General features: G+C 47.2%; 1 protein-coding gene across 2 annotated transcripts in view; it reads left to right on the forward strand.

Annotated features, from left to right (window-relative positions):
* The window catches only part of PAPPA2 (pappalysin 2), a 172,939-nt gene that overhangs the window by 111,419 nt on the left and 45,792 nt on the right, over window positions 1-15,728 (forward strand). For both annotated transcript variants that reach the window (XM_034779976.1, XM_034779977.1), the window contains exons 16-18: window positions 52-265; window positions 8,905-9,073; window positions 11,894-12,026. In XM_034779976.1, the coding sequence (XP_034635867.1) occupies window positions 52-265; window positions 8,905-9,073; window positions 11,894-12,026 (516 nt within the window). The remainder of the gene's footprint in view (window positions 1-51; window positions 266-8,904; window positions 9,074-11,893; window positions 12,027-15,728) is intronic.

The raw sequence follows: 15,728 nt of genomic DNA on the forward strand, positions 1-15,728 counted from the left end.
TAGAATTCTCCTGTGTTCTGAGCATGCTCTGCTTCTCTCTCATGGAGTCAGGACTGAGTCAATGGCTGACCTGCCTGGAGGATGGGCTCTGGTCACTCCCAGAAGCTTACTGCAAACTGGAGTGTGATGCACCTCACGTGGTTGCCAATGCCAAACTGCTGGTGCCCCGGTGCCTGCAAGGGAACCATGACGTGGGTTCTGTCTGCCGCTATAAGTGTAAACCCGGATACCACGTGGCGGAGAGCATGGAGAGCAAACCCAGAAAGTAAGTCCAAAGCTCGTCTGTCTCAGAAGCTTTTCCCATGTTCCTCTAATCCTTTTATCTTCATCTCCTCTACTGCTTACCATAGTAGTCACTGGGGACAGAGAGATGTTTGCACACTGGCTTTGCAAATTAGCTTGGTTGCCTATGTGTGTACAATTCATCGCCATTTCCTAGTGTTCACACACGTCACTGCGTAAAAATCAAGTGTACCTGTTTGTGGGGAAACTGATGGGAAAAAGATGTAAATTTCCATTGTACTCGCATGTGCACATGAATAGCAGTCCTGCCATCCAGTCTTACAGACTAAGCACGGTTGTACTGGCTCAGTACTCAGCAAGAGACCTCAAAGAAAAACAAAGGTTCTCCCTGAAGTGCTAGTGGTGGTTCCACAGATGGTGCTTGTCTTTCTTCTCTCTTAGGCAAGTGCTTAACTATAAGCATGTGAGCCCTCTCAGTGACTTCAGTGGGGCTCTTCACGGGCTTAAAGTTAAACATCTGTGTGAGTGTTGCAGAATCAGGGCCTTAAGCAGGAATTAGCTGATGCCCTACCATGAGCGCACTGTGCTGCTGGAGTAGCTGTCTTTGAAATGAGGGATAAAACCTTGCTCTTCACTGCTCGTGGGCACGAAAGACCTTGTGGTGATTTTCTGTGGGGACAGAGATGTTAACCCAAGTGTCCTGGCAAAATTTCAATCGGGTAATTACATTGCAGTTGGAAAACGCTTTTTCCTCTGCAGGAGATGGTGCTGGTGAGACGGGGGCACTGATCTCTGTACTGAGCCAATACCCTCCCATTGTGCTAGAGGGTGCTGCAGTGTCTTTTGGGGTGAAACACATTGGGGCCCAGCTGGTTATGGTTATTAGAGATTCCGAGCTGGTGTTTGTGCAGTCCCCAGGGGCTTGGCCCAATTCCAAATCAGGTTATTACCTTCTGATTATTTAATCTCCCCTTTCAGTTTTAACTGGATGCAGCTTTCTTCTTCCCTGGCTCTCCCGAGCCGTGGTGTAGTGCTGCTGTGCACTGTGAAATGGTTGTCATTCCCCCCCCGCCCCATAACGGATTAAGTGATCACTGCACACACCTTTGTCAAGTACTGTCAGGGTTCCTGGCACGGTGAGGAGCCAGACAGAAGTGCAGTCATTATTGTCATGCATGATGATAGGCACATGGGACTGAGACGGCATTGCAAATCAAGGCTTTCTCAGCAATTAAAATTGTGTAAACTAGAGTGAATTTCAGGGTTGTAGTCTGAGTATTTGTGTGCATTGCTGTAGCATGTAGGAGCCCAAGTCCTGGCCCAGCATCTCTTTGTGCTGGGCACTGTACAAACCCAGAAGAAAAAGATGGTCCCTGATTAACATCTGTGTTAACAAATACAGTGAGGGCCTGATCCAAAGCCCATTGAGCTCAGTGGGAGTCATTCCCCGGATGAGTAACTGTTGATGTGTGATTAAATCTTGGTTTACACATGTTTACTTAAGAGTTTACTGATTAGTTAATTATATTTATAAAGCATCTGGAATCAGTGGAACACCATAACTTACGTGCCCAATATAAGTGTGCAGACTTTATTTTTTTATGCACTCTCCAGCCTGTCAAATCTGGCAAATGCACTGACCCAGCTGTTAAGGGGCTTTCCCTTCATTGCTCCTGGACAGACTATGGGCAGTTGAAGGTTTTTGCAAATCTATCAAGCTCTCTTTGGGTTCACAAAACTGGTCGGTGTTCACAAACCTTCCTCCTGTGAAATATAAACCTGGGAGGGGTTAAAGGTGGCCTTTGGCTACTTCAATGTATCCCCCAGTCCTAGGGCAACCAGGGGCTGAACCCCAGCGCTAGTCAGAGAAGCCACAGGTTTGGTTAGTTCTGCTGGCTGGAGATGAGCAGAGCACATTGCACCCGAACTCTTCCCCCTTCTGTCTGGAGGACTTGGCGTGAAATGCCCTGAAGGTGACTCTCTGCTGTTCTAGTGGTGCACAGTGATCTTAGTGAGGCCCGGAGTTATTTTCTTCCCCATGTTGATTCATTTACAATAAAGCATGTTGCTCTAGCTATAGGGAACCCTGTGCTGTGTAAGGATGAGAGAACCCACCTTCCCTCCATAGCTCAGCTTGTGCAAATAGATGCTTTTTAGATGGTATATTTCTGCAGTGATGCTTTTGTTAGACATTTTGTCTCTAATCCATTTTTCACCCTGCTAGTTAAACAGATTATGACTGACAGTAGCTCCTAAGCCCCCAATGAGGATCAGGGCCCCTATTGTGCTAGGTGCTGTATGGAAACATTAAGAAACAGTCCCTGCCCCAAAGAGGGGATCATGCAAGTAGACAAAAGACGGAGGAAGGCAGTATCATTACCCTCCTTTTCCCTGTGGGAAAGCCAGGCGGAGGGAGGAAGTGCTAGGTTTTTAAAGGTATTTTGGTGCCTAGATGCTTTTGAAAATCTCACTAGGCATCTATCTGCCTCTTTAGGCACCTAAATACCTTTAAAAATCTGGCCTGAAGCAACTTATCCAAGGTCACACAGGGAGTCTGTGGCCAAGCTAGGAAATGATCTCAGATATACTCCGTCCCAGTCCAGTATCTTAACTACAAGGCCAGCCTTCCTCCCTCTTTCTGCTCCTTTTTTCCCAATCCTTCCTAAGCAGATGCAAGATCACAAGTGCGCATGTCAAACTCTCAGACCTATGTTGTTTGAGTGGCTTCAGAAGCTATCCGTATCCTTGCACATTGCCGGATGTGTGGGATGCTGCCTCCCTCCTCCCCATCCCTCAGCCCCAGTGCCATTCCCCTGATTGTCGCTGCGTAGTCATTCCCCCAGATTGAACATTCTGGGACTGGCGTTCCAGCTGGGTTGGAATTCCCTCTGCTTTGTTTGGTTTTAATTGATTTTTACCAGTGGGAAAGCAATTACACAAAGATTTGTTTTTAAATATGTACACAAATTCTGCCGCCTCATCTCCTGATACAATCCCCTCTAATTCCCTAACAAACACCGCCATGGGCTGATTACATAAAGGTGGAATGCAATTAGGTAACAATGATTGGATTGCTACATGAAGCACATGGGGAATCTAGGCTGGGCTATCAACGCTCATTCTGAACTTCCCAACTTTTGTAGGTTTCTGCTCTAATAAGGAAGAGTTGAGAGCCCCAATGACCTTAATTTAAAGACATTTCTCATTCCCTTGGTGGAGGGGCGGGATGTACAAGGAAATTCTTTGTCTGATAGAAAAGGCTATTCAAGAGTTGCTCCAAGTAGTTAGACGACCCTTAGAGATGTTTATTGACAAGGAATCCCTTAGGAGATTGTGAGCGTACAGTTAAAGGTCTATGTAACGATTGCTACCATTTAATTGCAAGGGACTCTGGAATGGCGTGACTGAGGATCGTGAGCGGGGAGATTAGAAGCATCCTGGCTGGGGGATAATATTTCTTGAGATTGTGATGATTGGATGCAGGAGATGGGTCTCATTGTGTCCCATCTGGATGAGGCCTACTTAGGAATCCTCATAATTTGGTTGGGTCTCCCTTGAAAATGGTTTCTTTGGGCCATCCAGGCCCCTCAACGACGTTGGTACTTAAATACGAGCCTCTGAAGTCTCCTGTTGCTTGGGGGATGAGAGGAAGATTCCTAAACAAATACACACTTCCAGAGGCCTTCTCCTCACTGCCAAAGCCTGCTCTAAAGAGAGAACACTGCCACGATGCTGTGAAGGCCACCAGGCTTAGAGAATAACAGGTCCATGGGCAGGAGGCCACTGCGAAGGAGAGCTCTATCCCAGGAGCCAGCATCAGTGGCATCCCAGCCCATCTTAACAGCCACCATAACAAGGCAGAGTGGGAGTGGTGGGTTCTCAGGTAACTGGGCCCTGAACCATTTGGGATTTTGTAGATGAGAGTAAACGTCCTGGAGGAGAATGAACAGTGAGTGCAAAGCATGGCACACTAGGGTTATATGCTCATGGCAGCCTGTCCCGCTTAGGAGGCGGACAGCCCAATCCTGCGCCAGCCATAGCTTCCGGTGTAATGCCTTGCCATTATTGGCATGCATAAGTGTCTGATGTTGACCCCAGTGACTGAGCCAAGAGAGGATAATGGCCCTACTGTTTCTGCCAGCTCTGGACGTTTTCCTATAGCTTAAGGGGTGGTGGCCTGTGTTTTTTGGAGTGGAAGGGCCAGAACCCTGTGTGATTTCTGTGATAAGTGTATCCTCTGCTGCACAGGAATTCATTCCGCTGGCTGATTTCAAGGACAGCGTGAAGGAAGGTCTATTCACTTGGAATGGGATTTGCAAAGCTGCCTACGGGAATAAAACTAATGAGAACCGAACTTCCAAATCCTCTAGGTGCCTTAGACAGCCTCAGCCTAAATTCCTTTCAGCCCCTGCCTGTCTCCAGTCTCTGTTGCTTCCGTCCACCACAGGCGCTGACACTGGAGCCGTCCCCTCACTCTTCAGTAGGGTAGATATAAGATGCCAGAGCGGCTGAGCAGCAGATGGGTGGGTGAGCATTTGAGGCACTGGCCAAAGAATGATTTGCATTCAACGCAGCCCTGAGAAGGCCCAGGAAATCCAGACAGTAATGAACTGCACCCCTTCAAGTGGGACATCTGATGTCTCCAGCTCCCTGTGTTGTCCAAATACTACAGGGGACTGAAGTAGACCATGAAAGGGGAAGAAAGGTGGATGTGGGGAAAATGAAATGGAAAGAGTTAGCAGGATAGGGGCTGGAAGCACTTCAGAAAGGCCACAGTGGGCAAACAAGGACAGACTAGTCCAGGAGCCATCCGAGTGCACCAGGGCACAGGGCCATCTTACATTAGCTGGGTATGAGCATGGGCTTTAGCTCTTAAGCCATAGATTCCCCATCCCAGACAAAATACAAATGTCCTGCCATAAAGCAGGGGAAAGAAAACATAGGCTGACAAATGGACTCCCATGTATTTACATCTCTAATAGCACCAGTAAAGATTTACACCCCATTAGCTTGGGGCTGGGTGGTTGTGTTTTTTTTTTTTTTTTTTTTTTTTTTGTCCCTCTACCATTACAAGGGGAGAGAGGCAGAAATCCAGTGACCCAGCTTTTCTGTCTTTTAGTTTACCAATAAGCAACCCCCCCTCTCCTTTTAGACTTGGAATCTTTGAATCTCCTGCCATTGGCAGATAATGTGAGCTTTCGGCTGATTTACAGCAGTCCCTCTTGGCCTCCGTGCAGTGGATCCTCTGCTCCAAGTCCTGGCCACTCTAATACACATCTGGGCGCTAGCCAAACTCCCTGCTGCATGGTTCGTGGAGCTTTAGAGACCGACATTCATGCCTTTCACATCAAACGCAGCTCCTGCAGGCCTCATAAGTCTTCCCTGCGGCCTTCACCTTCTGCCCATTAAACATCTGCTTGAAACACTTGATTTTTGATTTTATTTTCCTTGGGCTCCGGGTTCCCCTGCTAATCCTAAGTAAATGTCGCTCTCCGAGATCAGAAGGAATCAAGGTGTTTTTCTTGCACAGCAAAGTTTAGGACTATGGGTTTTAAAAGTCTTTCCCCCCACCTCTCCCTCCCAGCACCTTTCTGGTAACAGGCTGCTTAGCATTCCTGGGTCAGCAGTATCAGCACTGGTATAGCTGCCACCTTCTACCTCGGGGTCAGGGAAGGACAACCCTATTGGGAAGTAGCCTGAAATGGGAGATTTGCCTTGGGCGGGTCCCCGAAGATATGAGTTATTGTTTAGGATTCGAAGGATGTGCCTTTTTCACATTGGCAGTGGGTGGGGTGGGGTGGGGTGCATCCAGTGCCAAAGTCTTTCCTATCCCTGGAATATTCCACTGCTTAGGAGGAAAGTCGGCATGCTCCTGATAAGCCCCTGCATTAGTAATTTATGGCAGATGTAGTTCAGATCCAGCGGGCAGAGAGCTGCAGTGTTTGCAACCAGCTCCATTCCCCCTCCCGGTTCCGTCTGACAAAGCGTGATTTTCCCCTGTGTGGCTTGGGCAGACTGGCAGGCAGCTGGAAGCCCCAGTGTGTTAATTCTAACACCACATCAAAGCGAGAAGGTGAGTGATGAGTAAGGATCTCACTCACCACACAGGACACCTGTGCAAATCCAACATTCCTTAGGCATGTTGCAGGCTCCCAGCCCTTTCGATACTAAGGGCGGGTCTACATGGCGAGTTACTGCGCCATAGGCCAGAGCGTGACTTCAGCACTGCAGAGTCACACCTTGGGTTGCTGAGCAGCAACTCACCATATTGACAAGACCTCTGGCTCTCTCCTTATGGAGTTACCTTGCTTCTGCTGAAGGGCCCTTGGATGCATTTTTGAAGAGCAACAGTGACATACAGTGGCTGGATCAGTTATTCCCAGGTGTTTGTCTAGTGAGTGTATCACGTCTCTGTCCAAGCCCAAAGGGATGCTTGTTTAAAGGACATTGCTGAATGATTGAGGCCCAGTTTATGAAGCCCCTTCATAGCTTTTCTCACAGGATTTATTTATACTACAACCAACTTTAGTTCCCCTATGAGACACTGCCACTTGCTGAAACGCTATAGTAGAAAAACAGGGCTAGATTGTAGCTGTAAGGTCATGCCACACGAAGCATTATGCAAGAGGCATACAGAATGGGCCAGACTGACTCTCCGTAGCTCTTTTGCTGATACAAAACCTAGCATCACCTTTTGCCAGTGCAACCTGATGCTGTGAGGACACACTGCTCTGATGAGGGCAGCCAAATAGGAATGCAACCTGCTGAAATCACTATATCAGTGGCAAGACTTTTGCCAGTAAAACTTCCTAGTGTAGGCAAGGCCTCAGAGGCACAATTTAGTCCCTGCACTGCAACTGATGGAAAGCGGCTATGCACTGCCCCTTATCTGAGCTGGAGTGTAAGGTGCTGATTCGACCTTTTGTCTCCTGCCCCTATTTCTGCCACACACAATGGCTCCCCTGCTTTTCAGATCCTATAATCACACTAAAGATGTGCACAGAAATTAAAACTAGCTGGCTGGCTGCCTATTGTGTCCTAGAAACTTTTAGCTGCTGCCTCCTAGGACTGTGTCTGCTGGAGGTGAGGGGCGGAGAAGGAAAAAGTGGGGGATCGGTCCTGGACAATGAAAATCATCATTAAACTTGTAGAAAAGTCTAACAGTAAAGAAGTATGACCAGTAAAAAATCTGGGAAATTTACAAGCGGTCAAAAGATTGCAGAGCAGGGTCAGCCAGGAATAATTAAACATTGGATTTAATAAAGATCCTGTCTGCAATTATATTAGCTAGGGTAAAACTCACCAGAGCTACCAATCCTAATGCATCAAGGGGTGTAAACTCATTCGTGGCTGGAGTCACAAAGACTTTTCTCCCCCATGATATGAGTACTGCTCAGTTGTCCCAATGCATCGTGGGGTTTTTATGCCTTCCTGTGAAGTATGTGGTATGTAGATGGTTGCCAGTAGTAGAATACTTGAGTAAATGGACTGTTGTTCTGTACATTTTTCTTTTTCATTATTTTTTTGGCAAGGATTTAAATGTTATATTGTTTTAGCAATACAAGCTGATATGGGTCTGTTCTGGTATGGCAATTTCTATACCAGAAAGATATTTACAAATTGGATGGAGTACAGAGGAGAGCCACAAAAATGATAAAGAGGCCAGGGGGATTTACTGATGAGGTACATTTGAATGGGCTAAGTATATATCGCTTGGCTGCGGGATAGGGCACGGAGATGGAGTGCACATATCAGAAGGGTTTGAGAAGCATGAAGGGGGAAGAATTGTTAGGGTGGCACAAGGGGAAATAGCTGGGAGGGGGCAACGGGATGAAATTGAGGAATGGAAAAATTCAACTAGAGAAGGAGAAGTTTCCTGATAGTGAGATCTGTTAAACTGGCCTAATCTCTCAATTTAAGTGAAGGAAGCACCACGACTTTGGACATTTAAATCTGTACTGGGCAAAGCACTGGGAAATGTGCTGTAGGAAGCAGTGCTACATAGGGAAAGGCCTGGATAATTAAGGTTCTGATTAAGCAACACAGCGAACTCATGCTGAAATCAAGGCGAGTTCAGCACATGCTGAGAGGTAAGAGTTTTGCTGAACTGGGATGGATTTAAGCATGTGATTGTGTGTTGCTGAAGTGGGGCCTAAATGAGTTGGAGCCCGATCCAGCAAATCACCTAAGTATGTGCTTAACTTTCAGCGCGTGATTAAACCCTGGGGCTAAAGCAGAGGTTTCAGTGCTTTGCTGAATGGAGGCCTTAATGTCGTTTCTCTGATTCTATGCTCAGACCTAGGCAGCTCTATGTGCAGAACTATGTGTCATTCAATATTGATTATTATTTGCAATCCTAGTAACAAAAGCTTCCAAACATCCACTCACATTTGCTTGCAGGAGGTATTGTTGCTCTCTTCTCCACTCCCCTCCTCTCCCTTTCCCTTCTCCTGGCCCCCACTGCACTTGATCAGCAGGTGTTGTGGATCTGAACATCGTTCCAGCCAGGAGCTTACTGTGAACTTCCTGTAGTCCAGGGGAAAAGGCGTAAGCTGAAGCTACAGAACTAACAGCGCCTCCTTTCATAGGTGAGCATTTGCGGCTTTGGGGTTGTGCTTTGGGTGTGCGGTACAGTAACTGTCTTGTGCGTGTGTTCCCCAGAAAGTTATTGAAGATCCACTGCCTGGAAAGTGGAGTCTGGGAGGAAGGCAGCTGCGTCCCAGTGCTGTGTGAGCCGCCCCCTCCTGTCTTTGAGGGAATGTACAACTGCACCCATGGCTTTGAGCTGGACACCCAATGCGTGCTCAGCTGCAACCCGCAGAGCAAAAGGGTAAGAATTACTTCTTTAAGGGGGAATGCAAGAGCACAGCAAGCCAGCTGGAGGACACCCCGGCAACCTTGTTTGGGTATGGCTTTGAGCTGGCCTGAAAGCAGCGTGGCTGGCTAACGAGATGCGTTGCAAAGGATATTCCGTGCCCTAGTTCTGAATTTATTTGGTGTACTTGGTGCAATCAGCATCTAGGGTGGGATTTCCTTGGGAGCCTGCCAGAGACATTTACACTGGAGTCTTGAAGGTGGATAGAGGAATTTTTCTCTCTGTCAGTTCAGTAGAAACTAGGACCTCAATCATGTGAACACTTAGCCATGTGCAACTCATGTGTGTTTGTTTAGTGAGCAACTGGGGCCAAAGTAAAGGAGAACCTGAAACAGGCCCTGATTCAGCCAAGTACTGACGTTTGAAGGGGAGTTAAGCATGTGCTTAAAGTTAAGTACATGCTTAAAGGCTTTGCTGAAATGAAGTTTGGATTTCTGTGCTTGGCTTGAATGGACATCAAGACAATTCCTGGGAATTAGAGCAGAACCTGGCCTGGATATCCTGGCCTACCTGGGACAGACGCTGGTGCCTGCATCAGAAACCAGCATCTACCACAATGCTCTGCTACTGACCCAATCCGTCTCCTGTAAAAGGGGGACATGAACCAATATACAAACCCATAGCAAAGCTGAAAATGAGCAATACTTCATGACTTATCTGGCTGTTTAGCACAATAGCTTTAGGATCCACACCTCAGTCGTCTTGCTATGCTGCTTTATTTTGTTGAAGTGTTGTGCGCATGTGTGCGCACACAAACCATAGGGGCCGGATGGGTTAAGAACGCTAAAATGGGGTACCTTGGCTCCTGGTGTAGGAGAGTGGGAGGCAAGTTTGTATCCTAATTTTGTTCCATTCCAAACTGAGCCCCATGCATTACCCAGCCCTGGGCAACAAGACCTGCAAGCTGCTTGAATTATTCAGTATAAAATAACTCAACAAGCTCAACTTCAACCCAATAGGTATTTAAGAAATGTAGGTCTCTCTTCTGTTCACAAAATATCTGCAAAGCCATCATAATTTATTTTAAAGGTTAGTTTGTCATTTACAGTTCAACAAATAGTTTTGCAAAGAATTTTTCGCCTATATTCATATGCACATTGGTCATGGTGAGCATTTCCTAGCTGTTACTGATGCCCAAAGACTGTCTCCCTAAGTCATGTGGCACTGGTCTGTCCCTTAATTGGGTGACCTAGATGTTGGTCTACACTTCAGAGCACCGTATAGAACTTTTTGTGCGCTGTAGCAGGATCCACACGGCGAGTCAGTGTGCGGCAAGCTAGTGCGCTGTAGATCCACACTCTGGCTTGCCACGTGCTAACTCGCTGTGAGGACAAGCCCTCAATAAACAAGAGGAGCCGACGTTGTCTGCGGACATTCAGAATCGTTTGTTGAATCTGGCATCCAACTAATGGAGAGCCTTTCAGAATGGGTGTGAGTGCATTTTCATTGCAGAGCCCCAGGAATGTTTCTTTGCACTGGTATTTGCAATGCTCTCTGCCAGTGTTCTTGCAAATGAAAATTTGCTCGCTCGAATGCTCATGAAGGAGCAGAAGTACTGAGATGCTTACTGACATTTGATCTGTTGGCCAGGTAACCTGCTATCACCTGATCCCTGGCCTCAAAGCCATCCCTGGGAGATGAATTTCAGGTGGCACTGAGGCCAGCTTCCCTTGGAGGGCCAGCCAACTCTGTGACAGCCCAATGCAGATGTAGCATTGGCAGCTGCTCTGCAGATTCTGTTTATTTTGGTATATTTGGATTTTGCAGTTAGCCTGTAAGCACCTGGCCTGGGATTCCTTTCTCTCCCATTCACTTGTAGGAAATCTCAGGTCTGTTGTCAATGTCTTTGTGATGCAATGATTTTCATGGGCTCTCATAGACTTTAAGACCTGAAGGGACCATCGTGATCCTCTAGTCTGATCTCCTGCACACCACAGGTCACAGAACTTCACCCACTCACTCCTGCAATAGGTCCATAACCTCTGGCTGAGTTACTGTGAGGACCAATAAAACCCAACACCTGGGAGTCAGCTAATGGGTCACAAGTGGAGCTAAGCTCATTCTCCCAAAAGGGCCAGTCCACCCAGCAACAGTCACACACTCTTGTAATACTCATGGAAGAAAATAATTTGTACTGTCAACAATTCTGCTTGTTTTTAAATGAAAGGTTAATAACTTTTCATTTAAAAGGTTAGAAGCAGTTGAAAAGTCCCTTTTAAGCATGCCCTGGGAGCATTACTAATGTTTTAGCAGAGCTTAGCAGAACCCTGATTGGTTTGTGACATACTCTCTGGCAAGGGGCTTGCTCAAGGAGAGGAGCTGCTCACTGATCAGCTGCTGCTGGGGCAATTTGCAGAAGGACTGTTGCAAGTGTCTCATCGAAATACATGTGGCGCATTTCCTGTGATGGGATCAGATTGCAATTTGGAAAAGTTTGCTTTATAAGCATTTGGTACTGGCCGTCATAGATTGGATTCCCCATTTTGGCATAACTTATAAAAGGCTGCATGCATCCTGCTCTCCCTGTAGTCGATGGAGAATTTTGCCTTTGATTTCAGTGGGAGAAGGGTCATCCTAAACTCCATTTTGTGAAACTGATGTTAGTGGGGAAAGGGATAATATGATTTAAATGGGCTTCAGTGGGAGGCAGGTTATACTTTCTGGTATAACTACATGTGGCTAGAGCAAGGGGAATAGACACAAAAGCCATTGCAGAGCGTCTTGTACTGGTTGTACAGTGCAGTAATGTGGATTCTTCTCTCTTTGCTTTTCTAGGTTCCTATCCTTTGCACTAAAGAAGGCTTATGGACAGAGGAGTTTAAATTGTGTGAGAACCTGCAAGGCAATTGCCCTCCGCCTCCAGAGCTGAATTTAGTGGAGTACAAGTGTGAACAAGGCTATGGCATTGGTACGGGCAAAAAAAGATGTTGATTTCTCATCCAAACCCGCTTCTCTTGGAACAGGCTGTTTGTTGAGTCAGCTGGGTCTATTGCGGTCCCACAGGACTAAATGAAAGGTCACGTTGACTCTTTTGCTGCTACAGAAACATTTAAATTTATGACCAAGTTCCATTTTGTTTTTTGTCTTCTGTCTGCACATAAAGCCAGTTGGGCGGTTTATGGATGTACATAACATCTGGCCATGTTAGCAGAAGAGCTTTAATCCTAATGCTGGCTTCGGGATAAGAATGTGTAGTTTCATGAGGCAAAGGAATATGTCAGCAAGGCAAACCACAGCCGTTTGCAGTATTCGTCCACCTTTTGCAGTTGTTTTTACTGTGAGTGGTTGTGGTGGTGATGGTGGTAATTCCTAGAGGGATGACCTGAGTTACCTGGCATGTGAAACTAGGCAATTTTACTCTTCATGGGTCCATGCAAACTGTTTCTTTCGTCTAAATCCACTTGGGTTTATATCCCTCCCGCTTTAAAGCAACACTCAATCATAGCTGCCACATTGCACTTGGCTTTGTGTCTAAATGGAGTGTTAACGCAAAACCCACATAGTTTTCAGTGCAAAACCGTAAATCACCCAAGTTTGATCAAAACTGGGCCCAGGCTGGTGAAAAAGGCCCATTAAGTTTAGCAAAACTTCTGACAAGCCTGGTATGAGTTTGGGGCATGTGATGAAACCCAGGCATTTTCCCATGGCTGCAGACTCCATTAGGAACATTTTGCATAGCTGTAATTTGATTTTTTAAATTCTTTATTAAATTTAAGAAATAAAAAGATCAAGGTCTAGATCCACAAAGGAATTTAGGCACCAAACTGCTACTGTAGGCTCCTATATTCAAAAGTTAGATCTTCAGAAACCCTGCTCAGCTATCACATAACCCTTTAGGTACCTAAATTTCCTAGCCACCTAAGTTTCCACCAGGGAAGTGCCCTAGGTGCCTACATTTCCATCAGTGGGTATGCACACAGTCATCTATATTGTGATGGAACCAAGCTGGTGGGCACCTCAGCCCCGGTGGGATTCTCAAAGTAGGCATTCCGCCTCTGCTTCACCTGTGGGGCCAATCCTGTCGATGTGCTCACAGGCAGCCTCTCAGCATACCTGCCAGATCAAGCCTCCCATAAAACATGGCAGCAGTTGTGACTCTGCAGCCCACGGTCAAATCCTCAGCCTGCCTGATTCAGATCACAGATGTGAACCTCCCAGGCGAGTGCCCTACCCACTGGGATATGGGGTAGGTCTCTTTGGTTGAAGCTTTTCCGCTTTGTGTGAAATGCTTTAAATAGTCATCAGAGCGGGGACCGGAACCTGGGTCTCTCCGAAGCCTGCCTGAACTGCTGGGCTGTCGAATTGTTCTCACTTTCTCTGGCCTGATGACTGCTGAAAGTATTTTCCTACCAAGTGGAGCAGCTCCCCCGGGAGAGATAGAGGACTATGCCAGAATACGCTGTAGTCCAGTGGTAGGGCACTCAGCTGGGAAATGCAGACCTGGGATCAAGTCGCTGCTCCACATCCGGCAGAGGGGGGATTTGATCCCAGCTCTCCTACAGCCTGGATCAGTGCTCCAGCCACTGCACTATAGTGCATAAGGCAGCTGCCACCACCACTGTTTATTGTGAGACTGGGCTGGCCTGGCTTAGGTACCTACCTGCAGGAGTAGGTTCATGGCTCTGAATCAGAAGTGGAGACAGGTGCCTGCCTCCAGCCAAGAGGGTCTTAGGCCACACGCCTCTCCTCAGCACGTCCTGCTAGCTCTCTTACGGGGCTCCCTGCTCAGCTTGGCTTTTGAGGACCCTGTCTTAGGTGCCAAACTCTCCCCGTGCATTGCATAGGGAACCTGGGCATCTAACTCGGGGCAGTAAATTCCACCGGGTGGCAAGTGGCCTAAATGTTAGGCACTGCAAGGCTGAGTCTAAGTCTGTGGATCCAGGCCCAGCGGTGCAAACACACTGAGATATTGCCTGAACTTATCAAAACATGTTAGAGAGGCAGCACCATCTAGTGGAAAACACATTGGCCTGATGCTCAGAATACCTGGGTTCTAGTCCCACCTCTGCCGCTGACTCGCTGTGCGACCTTACGCAGATGACTGCACCTCTCTTTGCCTCAGTTTCTCTTCCCACCCTTCCTCTGTCTTGTCTATTTAGATTGTAAGCTCTCTGGCCCAGGGATGGCCTCTTGTGATGTGTTTCTACAATGCTTAGTACGATGAAGCCCTGACCTCAGCTGGGGCCTTTAGGTATTATTGTCAGAATAATAATAGTTGCTGTTAGTTGATATAATAACAGTACAAATGAGACCCAAAGCAATCACAGTAAAATAAACTGAATAACAGTAATATCCTCCTCCCCCCAAAACACAAATATTCCCTCCAGCCTTCAGAAACAACACACAGACCAGATAAGCTGAGCCATCCCAAAGCTCCCCTGGTTTGGAATGCCCTGGTATATGGAAGAGTAAACCGCCTCTATCCGTGGCATTATGTAAATGGACATTAGTCATAACATTTGTACAACAATGAAAGCTGCTGCATTAACCTTAAAGCATCACAGTAAAGATCCCTGTGGGATTGTCCCATGTACAGTTCAGTGCCTTCAAAGGATAGTTCATCTTGTGTCTTACTCCTGGGGGAATTCTGTGCCAATTTTTTTTTTTTAATTCTGCACACAACATTTTAAAATTCTGCAAAATGCTGCATATTTTATTTGTCAAAATAACACTATATAATCCACACCAGTTTCAATTATACCTGTCAGCAACTTTGTCTGTAACAATACAGACACCCACAAAATCCCCCCTCCCCCCAGGAGTAGAGAGTTAAAGAAACCCCTATGACAACCCAGTTTCTGTTTCTCCGCTCCCTCCCCACCAGACCCAGCTAGGGGGGCCAGACACCTGCACTCCTCCTCCCAGAACCCAGCCATGAGGCACCCCCCTTGCCCAGACACTCGCACCCCCTTTCCCCCAAAGCCCAGCTGTGTGCCCCCCCCCCAGCCCAGACACCTGCACCCCATACTCCTCCAGAGCCCAGGGATCCAGAGGGTGAAACAGCCTAATGCTGGGTCCTGGGCTTGTATGGAGTTTCCTGCACGCTGCCTTCTTCCTTCAGGGTGTGCGGGGAACTGCAGCTGCCAGGGGCTCTCCAGCTCCATCCTCCTTCCCCCAGCATTGGCTTCTATTTGCAAGCTAGGGAGTTGGGCTCTGCCAGGACCAGAGGTCTCTAGTGGCGGCCAGCAGCTCTGCAGTGCCAATTCTGTTGGGAGAAAAGGAAACTCTGTGCAGAACATTAATTCTATGCAAATTCTGCATTGCGCAGTGGCGCAGAATTCCCCCAGGAGTATTATCTGTACCTTTTTACCTGTGTAGCTGCCTCCACACTAGTGATTTATATTAGGCTGAGATTTTTTTTTCATTCCAATTAACCTTTTAGCCTCAAGATAATCAATCTTTTAGCCTTTAGCTCTTAGGAGCCAGGTCTTATTGTACTGCCATAGGACAATAAGTCAGTAGTTGTGGCCAACTTGCATTCCATCCTGAGATCCTCATTTAATACCCCGTTGATTGTGCAGAACACAGTGCTGTTCTGTGCTCAGCTGTCCTTCCTGCAGTCCCCGGGAGGCTGGAAGACATAAACAATGGACAGCTCTCTAGTTCCAGA

Source organism: Trachemys scripta, chromosome 8 (genome assembly GCF_013100865.1).
Source record: "Trachemys scripta elegans isolate TJP31775 chromosome 8, CAS_Tse_1.0, whole genome shotgun sequence".
Classification (NCBI taxonomy): Eukaryota; Metazoa; Chordata; order Testudines; family Emydidae; genus Trachemys; species Trachemys scripta.